Source organism: Rhynchophorus ferrugineus, unplaced genomic scaffold (genome assembly GCF_030347505.1).
Source record: "Rhynchophorus ferrugineus isolate W39M unplaced genomic scaffold, kcgeb_rfMv2 rfM4, whole genome shotgun sequence".
Lineage (NCBI taxonomy): Eukaryota > Metazoa > Arthropoda > Insecta > Coleoptera > Curculionidae > Rhynchophorus > Rhynchophorus ferrugineus.
In genome coordinates, this window is record NW_027472583.1 from 3,231,588 (window position 1) to 3,248,479 (window position 16,892).

At 32.5% G+C, this 16,892-nt stretch overlaps 2 protein-coding genes across 3 annotated transcripts; both read right to left on the minus strand.

The window, feature by feature from the left end:
* Positions 1-207: 207 nt before the first annotated feature.
* On the minus strand, positions 208-4,117 carry LOC143194947 (heat shock protein 68). 2 transcript variants are annotated; one of them, XM_076401757.1, is made up of 3 exons: positions 3,829-4,117; positions 1,564-2,789; positions 1,398-1,502 (listed from the first exon to the last, which is right to left on the minus strand). In XM_076401757.1, exons 1-3 carry the CDS (start codon positions 4,067-4,069, stop codon positions 1,485-1,487), a joined length of 1,485 nt encoding a protein of 494 aa, XP_076257872.1. In that variant the 5' UTR covers positions 4,070-4,117; the 3' UTR covers positions 1,398-1,484. The 2 variants fall into 2 exon arrangements, with proteins under 2 accessions (XP_076257871.1, XP_076257872.1); XM_076401756.1 differs by having other exon boundaries at positions 208-2,789.
* A 4,323-nt stretch (positions 4,118-8,440) lies between these two features.
* LOC143196558 (homeobox protein GBX-2) lies at positions 8,441-16,313 on the minus strand. The gene is made up of 3 exons (XM_076404320.1): positions 16,098-16,313; positions 9,879-10,080; positions 8,441-8,896 (listed from the first exon to the last, which is right to left on the minus strand). The coding sequence occupies exons 1-3, from the start codon at positions 16,168-16,170 to the stop codon at positions 8,575-8,577; spliced, it is 597 nt and encodes a 198-aa protein (XP_076260435.1). The 5' UTR covers positions 16,171-16,313; the 3' UTR covers positions 8,441-8,574.
* Between the last annotated feature and the right edge of the window lie 579 nt (positions 16,314-16,892).

The window sequence follows — 16,892 nt, forward strand, 5'->3', positions numbered from 1 at the left end:
GAATAAAACAATCTTGAAATTGATATGTGACATTACCACATATATTTAAAAAATTAGGCAATTTACTTTCTTACAATTTAGAAATGTATTTCAAAGGAATGTATTTACAATCATTAAATGAACTATTAACTTTTCAAAACTTATAGTATAGACCTATATAATAAATAATCAAAGTAATTGATACAAGGTTCAATGAATGAAATGTGATATAGTTTCATATTTTATTGCATTAATCGTTAAACATCTTGACATTTATCAGTAGTTTAAAATATTTATTAAATTACTGTTCATAATTCATAATTTCTTCTATTTCTACTACGAATTCTGGCTGTTCAAATTATGTAGCTAATTTCACTTAAACTGCATGTTTTCATTACTTCATTTATATATTCACGTAAGCGTATCTAATAAAAAGGTTATAAAAAAAACGTTCACTTGATATCTTTAGAGTGTCTGCTATTTCATTCAATTTTAATTTACGGTCATTCAAAATCATTTTGTGGATATTTTTAATGTATTCGTCGGTAGCAACCTCTTGTGGGCGTCCATTGCGTTCACCGTCTTCGGTACTCGTTTCACCACGTTTAAACTTAACATAACAATCCTTGATGGTTGATTTTCCTGGGACAGTGTTCAGAAACTTGGCATCAAGCCAAATTTTAGCTTCAACTGTATTCTTTCCCTTCAAAAAGCAATATTTTATCAACACGCGAAATTCCTTTTTATCCATTTTTTTCACAATAACAAAAGTTGCTTCACTCAAAATGCTATAATTCACAAACATCACGCACATCTTTTGAGGGTTAGGGCTAACTAAAAAACATATGGATGTGATTCTAGTAGCGCCATCTATGTGTCAGGCCGGGGACTTTTCAATTGGCCTGTTAAGAAATTTTGTATTAAATAAAAACGAATTTTCGATCAAAACTTATTTATATTTTCAAAATTAACTCTATTATCCACAGTGTATTTTAATTTGTTTAATTAAATTCCAAATACCATATTTCATTAACAAACCAGTTGATATTTGATGTTAGAATAATACTCAAAATCTGGTGGCACCAACAGTACCGCACAGGGCGATCATCAGATCATACGTATATTTTATTAAAACTACTGAACTTTTTCTATCGCTCTTTTTAATCTCTGATAGGGTTTCTCAAAGTCTAAATGAAAATCTTTCATTGGGCCATTAATTTTTTCAAAGGCAAGGAACATATCCAATATTTCATTGAAGGGTGTATTATGATTTATTTTCTCCATGTAGGACTCTAATATAGAACATTTTTGCTTAATATACCTTTTATCAATATCCGAATGTAAGTCTTCTAAATTATACAAAACGTGATGTATGAGAGTCTTAATGCTGCAATAAATGTTTACGAAAAACTCAAACAAATCATCATCGGCTTTATTTTTTTCGGCATCCCCAATATTAGATGTCACAACATGTTGACACAATGGATATTCTTGCACTATGGAACTTAACTTGGTCGTCTCTCCTAGAGAAAAGACATTGGCTTCAACTCGCAAAATTCTATTATAGTCCAAAATAAATGTTACTTTGACTTTAACCTCTCCCGCTTTACGTTTTGGTAGATTACGGCAGATAAATTCACCAACATAGTTATTATGAATCGCATTCTTCCGTTCACCTTCATAAATCTTAAATCCCATTGCACTTTGACCGTTATGTAACGTCAGGAATTCTATGTCATTCCTTGCTGGCAATCTAGAACCTTTTTCAATTATTTTACGCACAAGTCCCTTGGTCACATCTACCCCTAAAGAGAACGGTGATACTTCGGATATTGTAATATTTTCTATGTCTCTGAATTCCGATTGTGTCAGTAAAACTGCTTGGTAGGCCGCACCAAGTGCGACAGCCTCGTCAGGATTAATATCAGTCTTGATTTTGTTTGCGCCAAAATATTCACTCACCCTTTGGCGTATCTTTGGAGTTCTCGTTACGCTACCAATAAGCACCACATTGGTGATATCTTCTGGAGTAATGCCGGTCTTTGTGAGACACTTTTTTACAATATCCATGGATTTGTCTATCAATGCACTTATAATTTGTTCATATTTTGTCCGTGTCATTGATATTGTAAAATCATGTTCGTTTCCATCAATACATTCTAGCACAATAGAGTATTCTTCTTGTATGGAGAGCCTCTCCTTAAGTACAGTACATTTATTTAACAATCGTCTCCTTAACTTCGGAGTTAATATTTGTTCTCCATACTCTTCTATTAATTTCCCCTTAAAATAGTCTACAACTAATTTATCCATGTCACGACCACCGAGAAAGATATCGCCCTCTCTATTCATTATCTCATATTGATTTTTATTTACATCAATAACGGTGACGTCAAAAGTGCCACCTCCAAAGTCATAAACCAGAACTTTCCCACATACATGGGGATTTTCTCTCAGATAATATAATGCTCCAGCAACTGGTTCTGTTATGAGTTTTAGTACATTGAACCCGGCTAACTCTGCCGCCTTTTCTGTTGCCCTCCTTTGAGCTTGATTGAAATGAGCTGGTACAGAAATGACTGCGTCCATATCCTCCGCATTCAAATATTCACTCGCTGAGTTCTTCAAATATTTCATCACCTCCGAGCTGACATCTTCCGGCCATTTCTTCATATGCATTCCGTTATGTTTAACTTCAAAAACGGCATTTCCATCACTGTCGCTGGTTATAATAAAATGATGATCTTCGCTATTTTTGATTAGTTGAACATAGTCATCGTTATATTTACGGCCGATGATCCTCTTTACGTCTGTAACAACAAAGAAGATATAATGATACATTCGCTTTATTAAAGGAAAAGGTGGCTGAAGGTCTTCGAAATCCGTATGAGGATTATAATGGCATCTATAGAGGCATTCTGTTTCATTATATTAACACTGATTTCGATGTTTTACTTACGCAGTGATTTTTCCACCAAAGACCGACAACGTTCTGGACATTCATAAAAATATGAAGACAAGAATTTAAATGAACTATTCGATTATGATTCATGTAAAACACAAGAAGAATGTGAATAATTGTTGAGAGTAACACAAGAAACCATTTCCAATAACTTGTGGTAAATCATGACAATTTTTCGACTAAATACTACTTAAAGTATTGATTTATAATATGATTATGATAAAACTAAATATAAAAACCCTTAAGATATGATTGATAACGAAAGTTCTGATACACATTAGAGAGCGTTTTTATCTCATCATCGATTTATTTTAAATATTAAAAATATATTGTTGATAAAATATTTTCCTTCGTAATTTTTTTTTCATTTTATTCGAGTTAAAAAGAGATAGAATGCTGTCTAATATATTCGAATATGTATCCAAATTAGCCTACAAAATTCGTCTGATTGTCAAGTCACTGCAAAAGTCTTTAAAATCGAACCTTGCTTGTTTTGATAAGTTTCAAATAGTTCCTTAATATTAGTCATACTCTGCCTCAAAATTCCGAAGCTAATAATTAGTCAGAGTAATAATTTTTGTTTATTATGACTCTGATTGAAAATTCCGAAACCCGACAAAATAGGTACGAAATAATAGGGGCTCTTAACAATAAAATGTATTAGAGCGGTAAGATCTCTCACAGTAAGTATATAATACTAGATTCACTAAAGAGAAACAGACCACAAGGGAAGCGGTTGAAGAATAGAGCTCATTTTAATGTTGACTTCGGTAATATATGCATTAGATGTACTAAAAGGTTAAAATAAAACATTACTTATGTAGCGTTACAAAGAAAGAAGATACAGGATTGCATCAATAATTAGGAAATATTAAAAGACCACTTACCAAATAAAAAATTGGTTATACAACTAATTCCTTGATTATCAGCTGCAGACCCAACCCAGATATTTGAATTACGTTCGTTATAAAAGATATAAGACGGGGTTGTTCGCTGCCCTTCTTTGTTTCGTATAGCTTCTGGTTTACCATCCAAGAAAACGGCTGCAGCAGAAAACGAAGTACCTAAATCGATTCCAATAGCTGGTGGTTTACTTTTTGCCGATGCTCCTGCTTTGAAGTGTGACATTTTTTAGAGTCAGTGAATTACCACTTTAATTTATAGAAAAATAAATACAATAATTCAGTCAGAAACAGCTATTAATATCATTTACTATCGTTATCTTATCTAATATCAAATGTACTTGCAAGTAAATAGGTGATATCAGCTAAAATTTTATAATAATTGTCAATTTATTTCACATACATATGAATTATTAAGCCTATAAATTAGTCTTAACTACATTTTTTATTGGAAACCGGGACAATGTAAAAAATAAGAATAATATTCAAGGTTTTATCCATATTACAGTCGCTCTTTTTCCCATCCTTTAGGCAATTTACGAGTTCTAGCTCAAACAAATCAATGTATCTCCAGAAGCTATCCACAAATCGATCTAATTTTTGTTATCTTCATAAGAAATGAAGTGCTGCTTATACAGCTCACGATTCATGTGGGAACAAGCAGTAATAAGCAATGAGCATGGTCTGGGAATACGGTTTTACTTTACATTTTTAATATTTTACATTTTGCCTATTTACAAATATCTTTTCATCAGTTTTGCAACACGTGATCGAACGTTGTCCTGTTGACTGGTAACATTCAGTGGTGGCTGATGCACAAGCGCTTCAGTGTATATGCACCAGCTGCAACTCCCAAAATGTACTAAAGAAGCTCCCAAAAAATAATTATATAATCTCACTAATATACTAAAATATATTCTATAACTTACCAAAAAGCAAATCCCACTTAGGAATACCGAATTCTTATTGTAATAACTTTTTTTTATTATTTAATTAATATATTGTTACTAGCCGTTTCCGTCTAACCCACAATTTGTCTTTATGATAACTTAAATATAGGTATATAACTAGGAGGACCCATCGGCCCTATCTCAGTCTCTGGTGAAATAATGTTTATACATGTCACTGCTGAGTTTTCTTAATATATACACCCCACTACACAACACTACACAAGATCAGATGGTTTGATTATTTTCAGTCTGTGTCCTGTTCTGGTGATATCCAATAGTTGCAATATTTCAATATTCGTATGAGAATGAAGTCTTTCCTCATGCCCCCTTGCAATTCTCTTGATTTTTTGACTGACTGTGGGTATCCGAAGGTCTCAATGTAGGTAATCAGTCCTATAGTATTTGGATGCACCCACAATACCTCTCAGGATTTTGTAATTTATTTGTATTTTAATTTGTATTTTATTTATGTTACTCTTTGCAGAAGATACCCATAATTGAACTCCATATGTCCATATAGGTTTCAGTATTTGCTTATATAATAGCAATTTATTATCTACTGACAATTGTGATTTTCTTCCAATTAGCCAGTACATTTTCCTATATTTAAATTCCATTTCTTTTCTATTCTCCTTTATATGTTTTTTTCAAAAACCTTAGATATTTAGATATTACTGGCAGCAGTGATATAGGTCTATAGGCTTTTATTTCGTTTGCTGACTTCCCAGGTTTTGGGATCATTATGATTTCCGCCATCTTCCAAATGTCTGGGACATATTTTAATATAAATGCTGTATTGATCAAGTTGGTGAGTTCGGTAATTCCCTTTCTTGGTAGTTTTTGCAGTAATTCTCCTGTTATTAAATCGTAGCCTAATGATTTCCTGTGGTATTGTAATAAATGATGAAAAAGAATTTTAATGGAAGTGCGAGTTGGGGAAGTAACATAGACCACTGGGCCAAACGAACGTGCTCTGCGATTCTTCGCTTTGATCGTGCTTCAAACACCCGCGAAGAATCATTTCTTCTCTGTTCTTGTTATCATTAAATTTTGGCATATATTGATACCTATTCGATGTCGTTAAAAATTATATGTTATTATATGTATATATGTATATAAATTTGACAGCTAACATTCCCACTATAAATCTAATTGATACTGTTTGGATTTTATAACTTTTAAAAATATAACCTTTTTGTTGTTTTGACTTGATCGACCGATCGACTCGAAAAGAACCGGAGATGACTGAGGAGTAATTTATCCTGTAAACTACGACCTCCATGAATAAATATGTAATAGCTCTGCTTAATATTGCTTTTAAAATTTAAAATACTATTAGTAAACAATCTCTGTTTTGCGACTCTTCATAATAATAGTATTATAAAAGCTGGCAAAATTACTTGACGTTGAAATTCTAACATTAAAATAAACGAACGTGAATGAATCACAGGTATTTATTTCTAACAAAACTAGGTACATATTATCTTAAATCTACGTAAAAAGTTCCAAAATGTAAAACAATAAAAATATACAAAACAACATCGATCATATCTATCGTTAACATGAAATAAAATTAAAAAATTTCGTACAATTCTTAGAATCATCTATTATGTTACTGTTATATCTACACTACAACTGGACATTTTTCAAATAATCGGATAAAAAAAGTTTGTATATTTAGCTAACTGTATCTGATAAAACTGTCCCACATTATGGATGTGCTTTCTTTATTTTATATCAGTAGAATAACTTTATAATTAAAGCAGTTAATTGTCAAGCAATTAACAATTCTCTACCGTTTAAAAAAATAAACAATAATGTAATGTAATATCAACAATATAACCTTCAAACATTAAATAAAGTTCAAAAGTTTGATTTTGCTTCTTTAAAAAATTATATAGGCGAAGGCATATTAAAAAAAGGTGTCGAAGGTTTCTTACGATCAAGTGACTTTACGATTTGAATGCTCCAAAAGCTCCAAATTAGGTGTCATCTTGTGTGCAAATTAGTATTTCCCTTATTGCATATAATCTTCAAATTATTTAAGAAAATTCTACTTAAAACCCGGGAACCACCATTAGACTATAACATTTGTCCTATAATGAGTGAAGAGTTTGTTCTGCCGTTTATTTAGATGTGCTGTAGGCTTCTGAGAAGGCGTGACAGGGACTTAATTTTAAGTTAAACAGGATATTACCCAAACAGTTTGCGGAATGAAATAAAAGTCACAAGGCTACAGCTTAGTTTGTAATGTTCCAGAATTGCCGATGATGTTGCCGATGATAAACACGACGAGAAAGTAGGAATAAAATACAAATTTCAGTCAGAAAAACTTATATTTTTTTGATTATATTTAAAAGTCTCATTTTTTGACCAACAAGAGTTTAACTGGATTGAACCTACTGTTTAACGTGGACTCCAAACCACGGTTTTCGATATTAAGCCTACTTAAACCAACTACTGACCAACTTAGAGATAATCCCATAAAATATCCGGTCTTATCCAGCCTGGTTACTGACGTGACTGGGATCATTTTCCTTGTCGGATTTTGCACTCTTGCTTAATCGACAATAACATTTATAAACAATCACAAATATAAATTTAGGACCATGCCCCAGCATGATTCAGTAGGAGGACTGTCCTGTCTCCTTAACTACTGTGACAACCGAATGAAAGGACTGAATCAAATTGAATGAGCGTAAAACTGTCTAATTTAATTTTGCATATAAGATAAGATAAATTAAAATGTACGGCAGATAGCTTATCAGAATATCTAAAATTCAAGAGCCATATAATAACACAGCAGAATATTCAGGAATTGCGGTGAATGCCAATCATGTACTCAGGAGCACTCAATATAGAAGAAAATAAGGATGATAAGAAAATAAGATATATTGCGTTTAATCAGAAATTAGAAAAAATTTTGGACTTGTCAACATACAGTAAATACTACTGTATAATCAAATATTGAAGCCCATATGGATATATGGACTTGGGGCATCCAGGTATGGAGTTGTTACAAGAAGAGCACTCTGGATAAAAATTAGGGATTTCAGAAGCAAATATTGAGGCTGTTGATACAAAAGGCCCTGTGGTACAAACATACTGAACTCTATAAAGTTTTGGAATTGGATACCATTAATCAGACCATTAAACTTGACCACTAAAACTTGTTTAGAATCAGGAAGAAATAATTCTTCACTTGACTGATGAGACTGATGTGGTGTAGTACTATATATACGTTAATTTTATAGTAAACAGGTTGATGGAACCTAAGACGGTTTTTAGTAAGGGTTTTTAATAATTTAGGACTGTATAATGTCACTTATTGAATAAGTATTTTTTGGAAATACATACAAATATATTAATCCCGTACTATCCTTAATGCAAGTACAACAGAACAGTACTTATAAATTAGTTTTAAATTAAGATTTTGCTAAGCATATCTAATATAATATGCACATAATAAAAAATTAAGGATTTTTCAGATAGTAAAGAAAACATTATTAGAAGAAGTAGTTCAATATTGAACATTATCTTAAATCATTTTTAAAAAAAGACGGTAGAGACTTATTTGTAGCTTTCCAATATTTTGCTATCAAATTTTTTTTAACTCACTGTTATACATATAGGAGAGATTTTTTTGGTTAATGACTAGGACTGTTTCCTTTTTGTAAAAATACTCGGTAATATTACTCGAAAATTACCTTAAAATGTCATCTGGCTCATTAATCTACAACCAAAGCTTCTGGTAATCTTCTTACGTGTTATAAATATTATTTTATAGCTGACAACCGTGGACGTATGTGACATTGTGGAATATAGCTGCAGCTGCAGTGCTCAGAAATGTACAAGGACTCTGCGCTCCGTATCTGGGCATGTTAGGGGGGCAATAGGTGGGAGCTTCGTTTTTTCTTAAACTGGAAACGTTAAGTAGTTCCTTCTCGACGGAGGCTTGATGACGCAGTTGCTCCAGTCTCAGCTGATTTTGACGTTTCCATTTGGTACGTCTGTTTTGGTACCATGTCTTTACCTGGGTCTCGCTGAGGTTCAGAGCGTCCGCCACATCACTCCTGTCTGCCACAGATAAATATTTTTGACATCTGTAAGAAAAGACGTTAGGTATAGTGTAGGTAATATAGTTATTAATAAATATTAAGGCAATTTATATCTTTGCATATTTGCCTCGAAATACTGGCTTCGATATTTTAAAAGCGGTAAAATCATCACTCGAAATAGTCGAAAACAAAGAGCTTTCTGGTCAAGTAAAAAAATGAGAAAACGAGGAATTGATGGCATTACTTGATGAAACCATCAATAGGAATCGCCATCGACTATAATTTATGTGTTTGAGTCAAACACTGTGTAAAAAACGGCCAGAATACGAACAAAGATACAACACTGTTCTTCAGCACGATAATGCTCAACCATATGTTGCAAAGTCGGTGGATTAAAATATGTCCGATAAAACGAGATATGATATCAGATCAAAAATTAAATATTTTTATATATTTTAGATATCCCATGTGGCATTCAGCCTTTGTAGAAGAACTTATCCCTCAGTAAAAATAAATAATTATAAGCTCCCTCAAGCAGACAACTTTAAATATCTGAGAATGCATTTTGATCGACGTTTAACATAGAGACAAACATACAGTGACAAAACGCAAGAGGCTTGGGCTTAAACTAAATAAAATGTATTGGCTGATAGGGCGTAAATCTAAATTATCCTTAGATAACAAGGTTCTGCTGTATAAGATAATACTTAGGCCTATTTGGACCTATGGTATTAAACTCTGGGGTACTACTAGCAAATCTAACATAGATATCCTCCAGAGGTTCATGAATAAACTGTTACGAGTCATCGTCGATGCCCCATATTACGTGTCCAACAAACTGATTCAGCGTGATATCCCCATAGAACCCATAACGAGTGTGATTCGGAGTATTAGTGCGAAGTACTCTAAAAGACTTTTAATGTTCAGTTAGCTATTAGAATTTAGTTCTGCGCATTTTCAATTTTCTCTGTAAATTCGCCTCGAATGCTCAGGTCTGTGGGTATGGTGAATATTAGATTACACTCACCTAAATTTTCGTTCTAGGAAAGCCAGTTGAGCGTGCGTGAAGGCAGTTCGTCTTCTTCGAGGTTTTCGCGATTTCACAACATCCGAACTGTCGGACGTTTCCTGTGCAGATCCAGTTAAAAACCCGTCATCCTCGTTTGTACTCTCTGGATTACCGGGTACGGTATCTTCCAAAGATGATGGTTCAGATTCAAGATCAAAATCTGTAAATAAAAACAGAAACAAATATGAACTTATGGTAGTGAAGAATGGGTGAAGTGGGGACATCGAACCACAATAGCATAATTTTTAATTGCCTTCTATATTATTAATTATATAAAATAAAATTTGATCGCAGAGTTTATTAATATTATTCTGTTATGTCGAGTGTGGAATGACTAATCAGCATATATTTCTCAAACTAAGATTAATATTAAACGTTAGATAAGGTTAAGTTAATATTAAACACTTATACACTATAGATATTCATGTGGTTTGGTTCCCTTCGATCTTCTGATTTCCTGCGTGTTGTCCAGTAGCTACATTGCTTCTACGTTGTCTTGTGTTACCCCATAAGTCGAAATACGCTTTATCCTAGACTGATAAAACATTCTCATTGATTTTAGATCAAGTATCCTTAGACTAACCAGTACAGTTCTTTGATATCGAATTTGATCTGCTCTACATTTTGTGTAACGTGATGTTGAAATAATATATAAAATGTTAGTTCAACTAATTAGAGTTCTTACCTCTTTAATCTCCGAGTAAGTCCACTGTTGTCGAGCAGTTGTACTTATTTATTATTTATTACTAGTCGTTTCCGATTAACTTAAAAATTTTCTTTATGATAACTTAAATCTAGGTATATAACTAGGAGGACCCAACGGTTCTATCTTAGTCTCTGGTGTAATAATGTTTATATATGTTTATATATGCACACTATACAAGATCAGATGGTTTAATTCTTTTGAGTTTGTGTTCTGCCTGGTGGTATCCAAAAGTCGCAATACTGCAATATTCTTATGAGAATGGAGTCGTTACTCATGCCCCCTTGCAATTCTCCTGATTTCTTGACTGACTGTGGGTATCTGAAGGCCTCAATGTAGGTAGTCAGTGCTGTAGTATTTGCGTGCGCCCACAATATTTCTCAGGACTTTGTTCTGAAAAAATTTTATTTTGTTTATGTTTTTCTTTGCAGAACTTCCCCATAATTGAACTCCGTAGGTCCATACAGGTTATAATATATAATACCAATTTATTATGTACTGATAATTGTGATTTTCTTCCAATTAGCCAATACATTTTCCTATATTTCAAATATACTTCTTTTCTTTTCTTCTGTATATGTTCCTTCCAGCGAAGTTTTGCATCAAGATTTATTCCGAGATATTTAGCGTTGCCGCTATATGGAAAAATATTGATTGTAGGCAACCTGCACATGCACAGATTTACTTTCGTTAATTATTGTAGTACTTCTACGATTTTACGTTCATGCAATTTCTTCTGATTTTTTTTTGTAAAGTATTTAATTTCTCCAATGATCGTTGGTGGCCTTAGATCTTTATGAACGTACTCATTTTAACGAGTATACACCATGATATATTCAATATACCTGCCTAGGTAATTCGATTACCTACTTGTATTCGCAGCCATCATGCCTTGGCTTAGTCTTGGATCGTGCCCTTCGATCACGTCTATAAAATATTTGAACAAATATCCTTTTTTTCCAAAAGTTTTTCCAGTTATATCTGTAATACGATATACCCAATCAATTGTCCAATGTTTATTTCTAAATCGAAGCTGGTGAGTAGGAGTAAGTTACTATTCTTCGGTAATTTGTTTGAGGCGTTTTAATAATAATCGGAGTAATTAATATATTATTGGTTGTAGTGATATGGATCGATATGATGTTTTATCTTTGGGTGATTTGCCAATAATTCAGCAGGGTGAGGTTTTCCTTGACAAAATCGTTATTTTATTTGTAATTTATTGGAAATCGAAATTATTGGAAATTACGATTACTGGTATTACTACAGGTAGAGATAACAAACAATATTTCAACCAGTTTCTTTGAACGCCTCCCATTTTCTTCTTGAGATTTAGACCTGGGGGAAACTGATATTCGCATAAAGCGAATTACTTCAGAAAAACAACCACATAATGGTTTCAGTTATAATTGGAAAAGCGTCCATGTCGTTGTTCAGACGTTGTTTAAACTGGATGAGTGGTGTCAAGATGGATTTAAAAAATTAATTATGTCCAGAGGCAATGCGTGTTTTGTTTCTTTCGGTTTTTGTTTGTATGCAAGTACCCTTTTAAACTGTCAAGTATTAAGCATCGTGGTTAGGCGTGAAATTGTAGTAAGCAAAAAAATATTTTATATTGTACGTTTAACTGGAATTGTTAAATACTTTGTCTTTTGTTATTTTTTAAATTTATGTCACTCTGTTTTTATGTTGAAAATGCGATATATGCTTGGGAGAGGTGATAATAGCAATGGGCAATCTCATCAATCATTTATTGATGATAAAGATCAAAAAATGGCCAATAAAACATGGAACCTTAAGCCATGAAACACATTTCCTTCTTGTACTTCAATATGTTTTCGCCAAACGATTTTTAACCTTCTGTTTCATTGACACGTTAACAGAAACATTCGAAACCAGCGCGTAAGAATCATAATAAATCGCTCTAGCTTGTCTCCATCAACTAAACGATGGACATACTACTACAATGGGCAATGTCGGATGATATAGATCAATAAATGGCCAATCAAACATGGAATTTCACGACATAAAACACATTTCCTTCTTGTACTTCAATATGTTTTCGCCAAACGATTTTTGACCTTCTTGCCTCATGATTTATTGACATAATATTACACCTCTGGCACAATTTCAGTGTTACATTGACACGTTAACAGAAACATTCGAAACAAGCGCGTAAGAATCATCATAAATCGCTCTAGCTTGTCTCCATCAATAAACGATGGACATACTACTACAATGGGCAATGTCGGATGATATAGATCAATAAATGGCCAATAAAACATGGAGCTTCACGACATGAAACACATTTCCTTCTTGTACTTCAATATGTTTTCGCCAAATTTTACTGTTACATTGACACGTTAACAGAAACATTCGAAACCAGCGCGTAAGCATCATCATAAATCGCTCTAGCTTGTCTCCATCAACTAAACGATGGACATACTACTACAATGGGCAATGTCGGATGATATAGATCAATAAATGGCCAATAAAACATGGAACTTCACGACATGAAACACATTTCCTTCTTGTACTTCAATATGTTTTCGCCAAACGATTTTTGACCTTCTTGCCTCATGATTTATTGACATAATATTACACCTCTGGCACAATTTCACTGTTACATTGACACGTTAACAGAAACATTCGAAACCAGCGCGTAAGAATCATAATAAATCGCTCTAGCTTGTCTCCATCAACTAAACGATGGACATACTACTACAATGGGCAATGTCGGATGATACAGATCAATAAATGGCCAATAAAACATGGAACTTCACGACATGAAACACATTTCCTTCTTGTATTTCAATATGTTTTCGCCAAACGATTTTTAACCTTCTGTTTCATTGACACGTTAACAGAAACATTCGAAACCAGCGCGTATGAATCATCATAAATCGCTCTAGCTTGTCTCCATCAACTAAACGATGGACATACTACTACAATGGGCAATGTCGGATGATATAGATCAATAAATGGCCAATAAAACATGGAACTTCACGACATGAAACACATTTCCTTCTTGTACTTCAATATGTTTTCGCCAAACGATTTTTGACCTTCTTGCCTCATGATTTATTGACATAATATTACACCTCTGGCAAAATTTTACTGTTACATTGACACGTTAACAGAAACATTCGAAACCAGCGCGTAAGCATAATCATAAATCGCTCTAGCTTGTCTCCATCAACTAAACGATGGACATACTACTACAATGGGCAATGTCGGATGATATAGATCAACAAATGGCCAATAAAGCATGGAACTTTACGCTATAAAACACAATATATTTAAAAGTATTAAAACGTTGATTATACTTATAAGGAAATAAAAGTAACTATATTTATTTCTTGTAATTCAATATATTCTCGCTAAGAGTGGAACATTATCTAATTGAATGAGAAAAATTGAGTTGTTAATATCTTTCAAAGAATATGACATTAAGAGGATTTTTCAAAATTTAAATTATTTTCGAAAATATAAATGTTTCTTTGCTATTATTTGGAATGAAGAAGTTTAAGACTTTCAATCAGTACCACAGCAGAAGGATACTTTGAGCGAATTCCTCAAAAGCAAACTCGTTAACAATGGCTGTGTAATATGGTATGATGGTCTATGGTTATGGTTGAGAACTAGACATTTTCATATTTGGCTAGAATTATTGCAAATTGTAATTTTATAACAGCATTTATGAAGTATGCTAAAAATTCTTCAAGCACTCAACGCCAGTGAGTTTGAGGCATCCCTTGCTTATATAGCCAAGAATATATCTAAATGAGCTAAAACCTATATCAGAGTATAGAAAAATATTCGATATTTTCCTCTATTTCAGAAATTTGATTGTAGCCTAGGTTATCTTTGTTCGTATCAAATTTAACAAATGTGAAATATTTCAATTGAAAGTGTCTATATCTCTACAAAACTCTTCTCTTAATATTTTCACTGCAAGAAAAGTTACTTCCTTAAAGCTTAATAATATTTCCTTCGCCTAGTAGCCTTTTCAACTCATTGACTTTTTTTCAATCATTATGCTGAACAAAACTTTTTCTTCGCAGGTATCTATAACGAAAATTTGAACTAACTAATAAATTTACTAAAAGTGTTAGCACAATACCATCTAGATATTAGACGAACTTTTCTCCAGAGACATCTACTGAGATTTTACACTATTTTTATTTTTATACACTATGGTGTCAAACAAGAGGTAGCCTACTCACCAATAAAAGAAGCTTTTAATAATCTAATAAAAGAAATGTTAGCAAATGCAAAATAATCACAATGGTTGATGACACTGCGATAAATACAATTGAAGAAAATAGTGAAGAATCAACCAGAAAACTGTAACATGAAAGTTACGATATATATGTTAATTGGACTAGACATGGAGAAAAAAAAGTATAGAAGAGTAAATCGGAGCATAAACTATCTATCTATCTATCTATCTATCTATCTATCTATCTATCTATCTATATATATATATATATATATATATATATATATATATATATATATATATATATATATATATTGCAGTACTATCGGCTGTGTATTGATTGAGAACAAAACATTTTCATATTTGGCTAGAATTATAGAATTATTACCAAGAACATATTTCAACTTATAATTAGTCTTAAATTTGTATTAGGATTTATGAAATATGCCAAAAGTACTTAAAGAACTTAACGCCAGTAAGGTTCAGACATCACTTCCTTATATAGCAAAGAATATACCGAAATCAGCCCAACACTTATTTTAGAATATAGATAATTATTCGATATTTTGCTCTATTTCAGAAACTATCCTATTATTACTTGAATTGCGAGCCAAATACCATCTAAATATTAAACGAACTTTTCTTCTACTGACTTTTAAATAAATAAAAGAAGCTTTTAATATTTTAATAAAGGAAATTACCTTTGAAGAACATGAAGAAAAAAAACGAAAATACTTCCAAAACCATTATAATAGTACTCATATTTTTATTATTTTACTGAAGAAGAACTATCCCCTCAAATAGTACGACATTGTCCGTACCTCTACTATCATATTCTATAATTAAAAACGGTTAGTCATGGTATTCATCTAAACATTATAGAGAGACACACTTCTTCCAATCAAATGTCTATTACTTAAGAAAATCAATTAATCTTTCCAGTTTTACTAATCAGTGTTATATATCAAATTTGAACGCTAATTCTAAATAGTTTTAAAATTCTTATAATCAGACAAAATTATAACAGGCTAAATTTTAAAAAGTTTTTGTTTTAGTATTACATTGATTATACTTGTCTACATACGTTACGTTCATCTACGTATGTTATTTGTTATATAAAATGTTTGATTTTAAGTTAGATTACAAAATTAGATTAAAATACTTTTTAGGTCAGTTTCAAAATTTTTATAATAAAAAAATTAGACTTAAAAAATAATTTTAAAGCAGTTTTATTCGAAATACCTACACTTACCTTTACCAGAAGTAGCTAATACATCGCTTAATAAGTCTTTGATCAAAAACGATTTTTGACTTTCTTGCATCATGATTTATTGGCATATTATTACACCCCTGGCACAATTTCACTGTTACATTGACGCGATAACAGAACCATTCGAAACCAGCGCGCAAAAATCATCATAAATCGGCCTGAGTTGTCTCCATCAACTAAATGACGGACATACGAAGATAAACGATCGGTGTTAGAACTAAACAAACCATTCTTGACAGTTTAACTTCGGTTCTCTGATGAGGCTCCGCCCTAACGGGCATGAGGACACGCCTAACAACACCACTCTGCCAATATCGTGCTAGAGATCTGGGCAGTTAGGAAGGGGATGTCAAAATAAAGTCCTTTTTTGGGATAGGACGCCCCTTACGTTTAAAGGGTGTCTATTTAGGGTTGTTAATTGACATTGGAAAAACTATCTGATCTAAATAATTTATGACGATTAACTATATATAAGTTTATTTCATTTCTGTGGTACGTTTGTAATCTTTTTTGTTTCTGTTCTTTCAAGAAATTTCTGATTCTATTTTGGATTAAGCTGATATATGAATTAAGACTAACACATGGGCGGAAAAGTCCCGAATGTAACAAATAAAACGCTTTTTTGTCCAAAATTGGCTTTATTCATCAACATAATTTCTATCAAGAACCACACAATCAATCCAGAGCCGCTCTAACATTTCAATACCACTTTTATAAAACTATTTATTGCCTCAAAACAGGCCTGTCACCAGATGCTGTCCGCTCAGATGACGATCA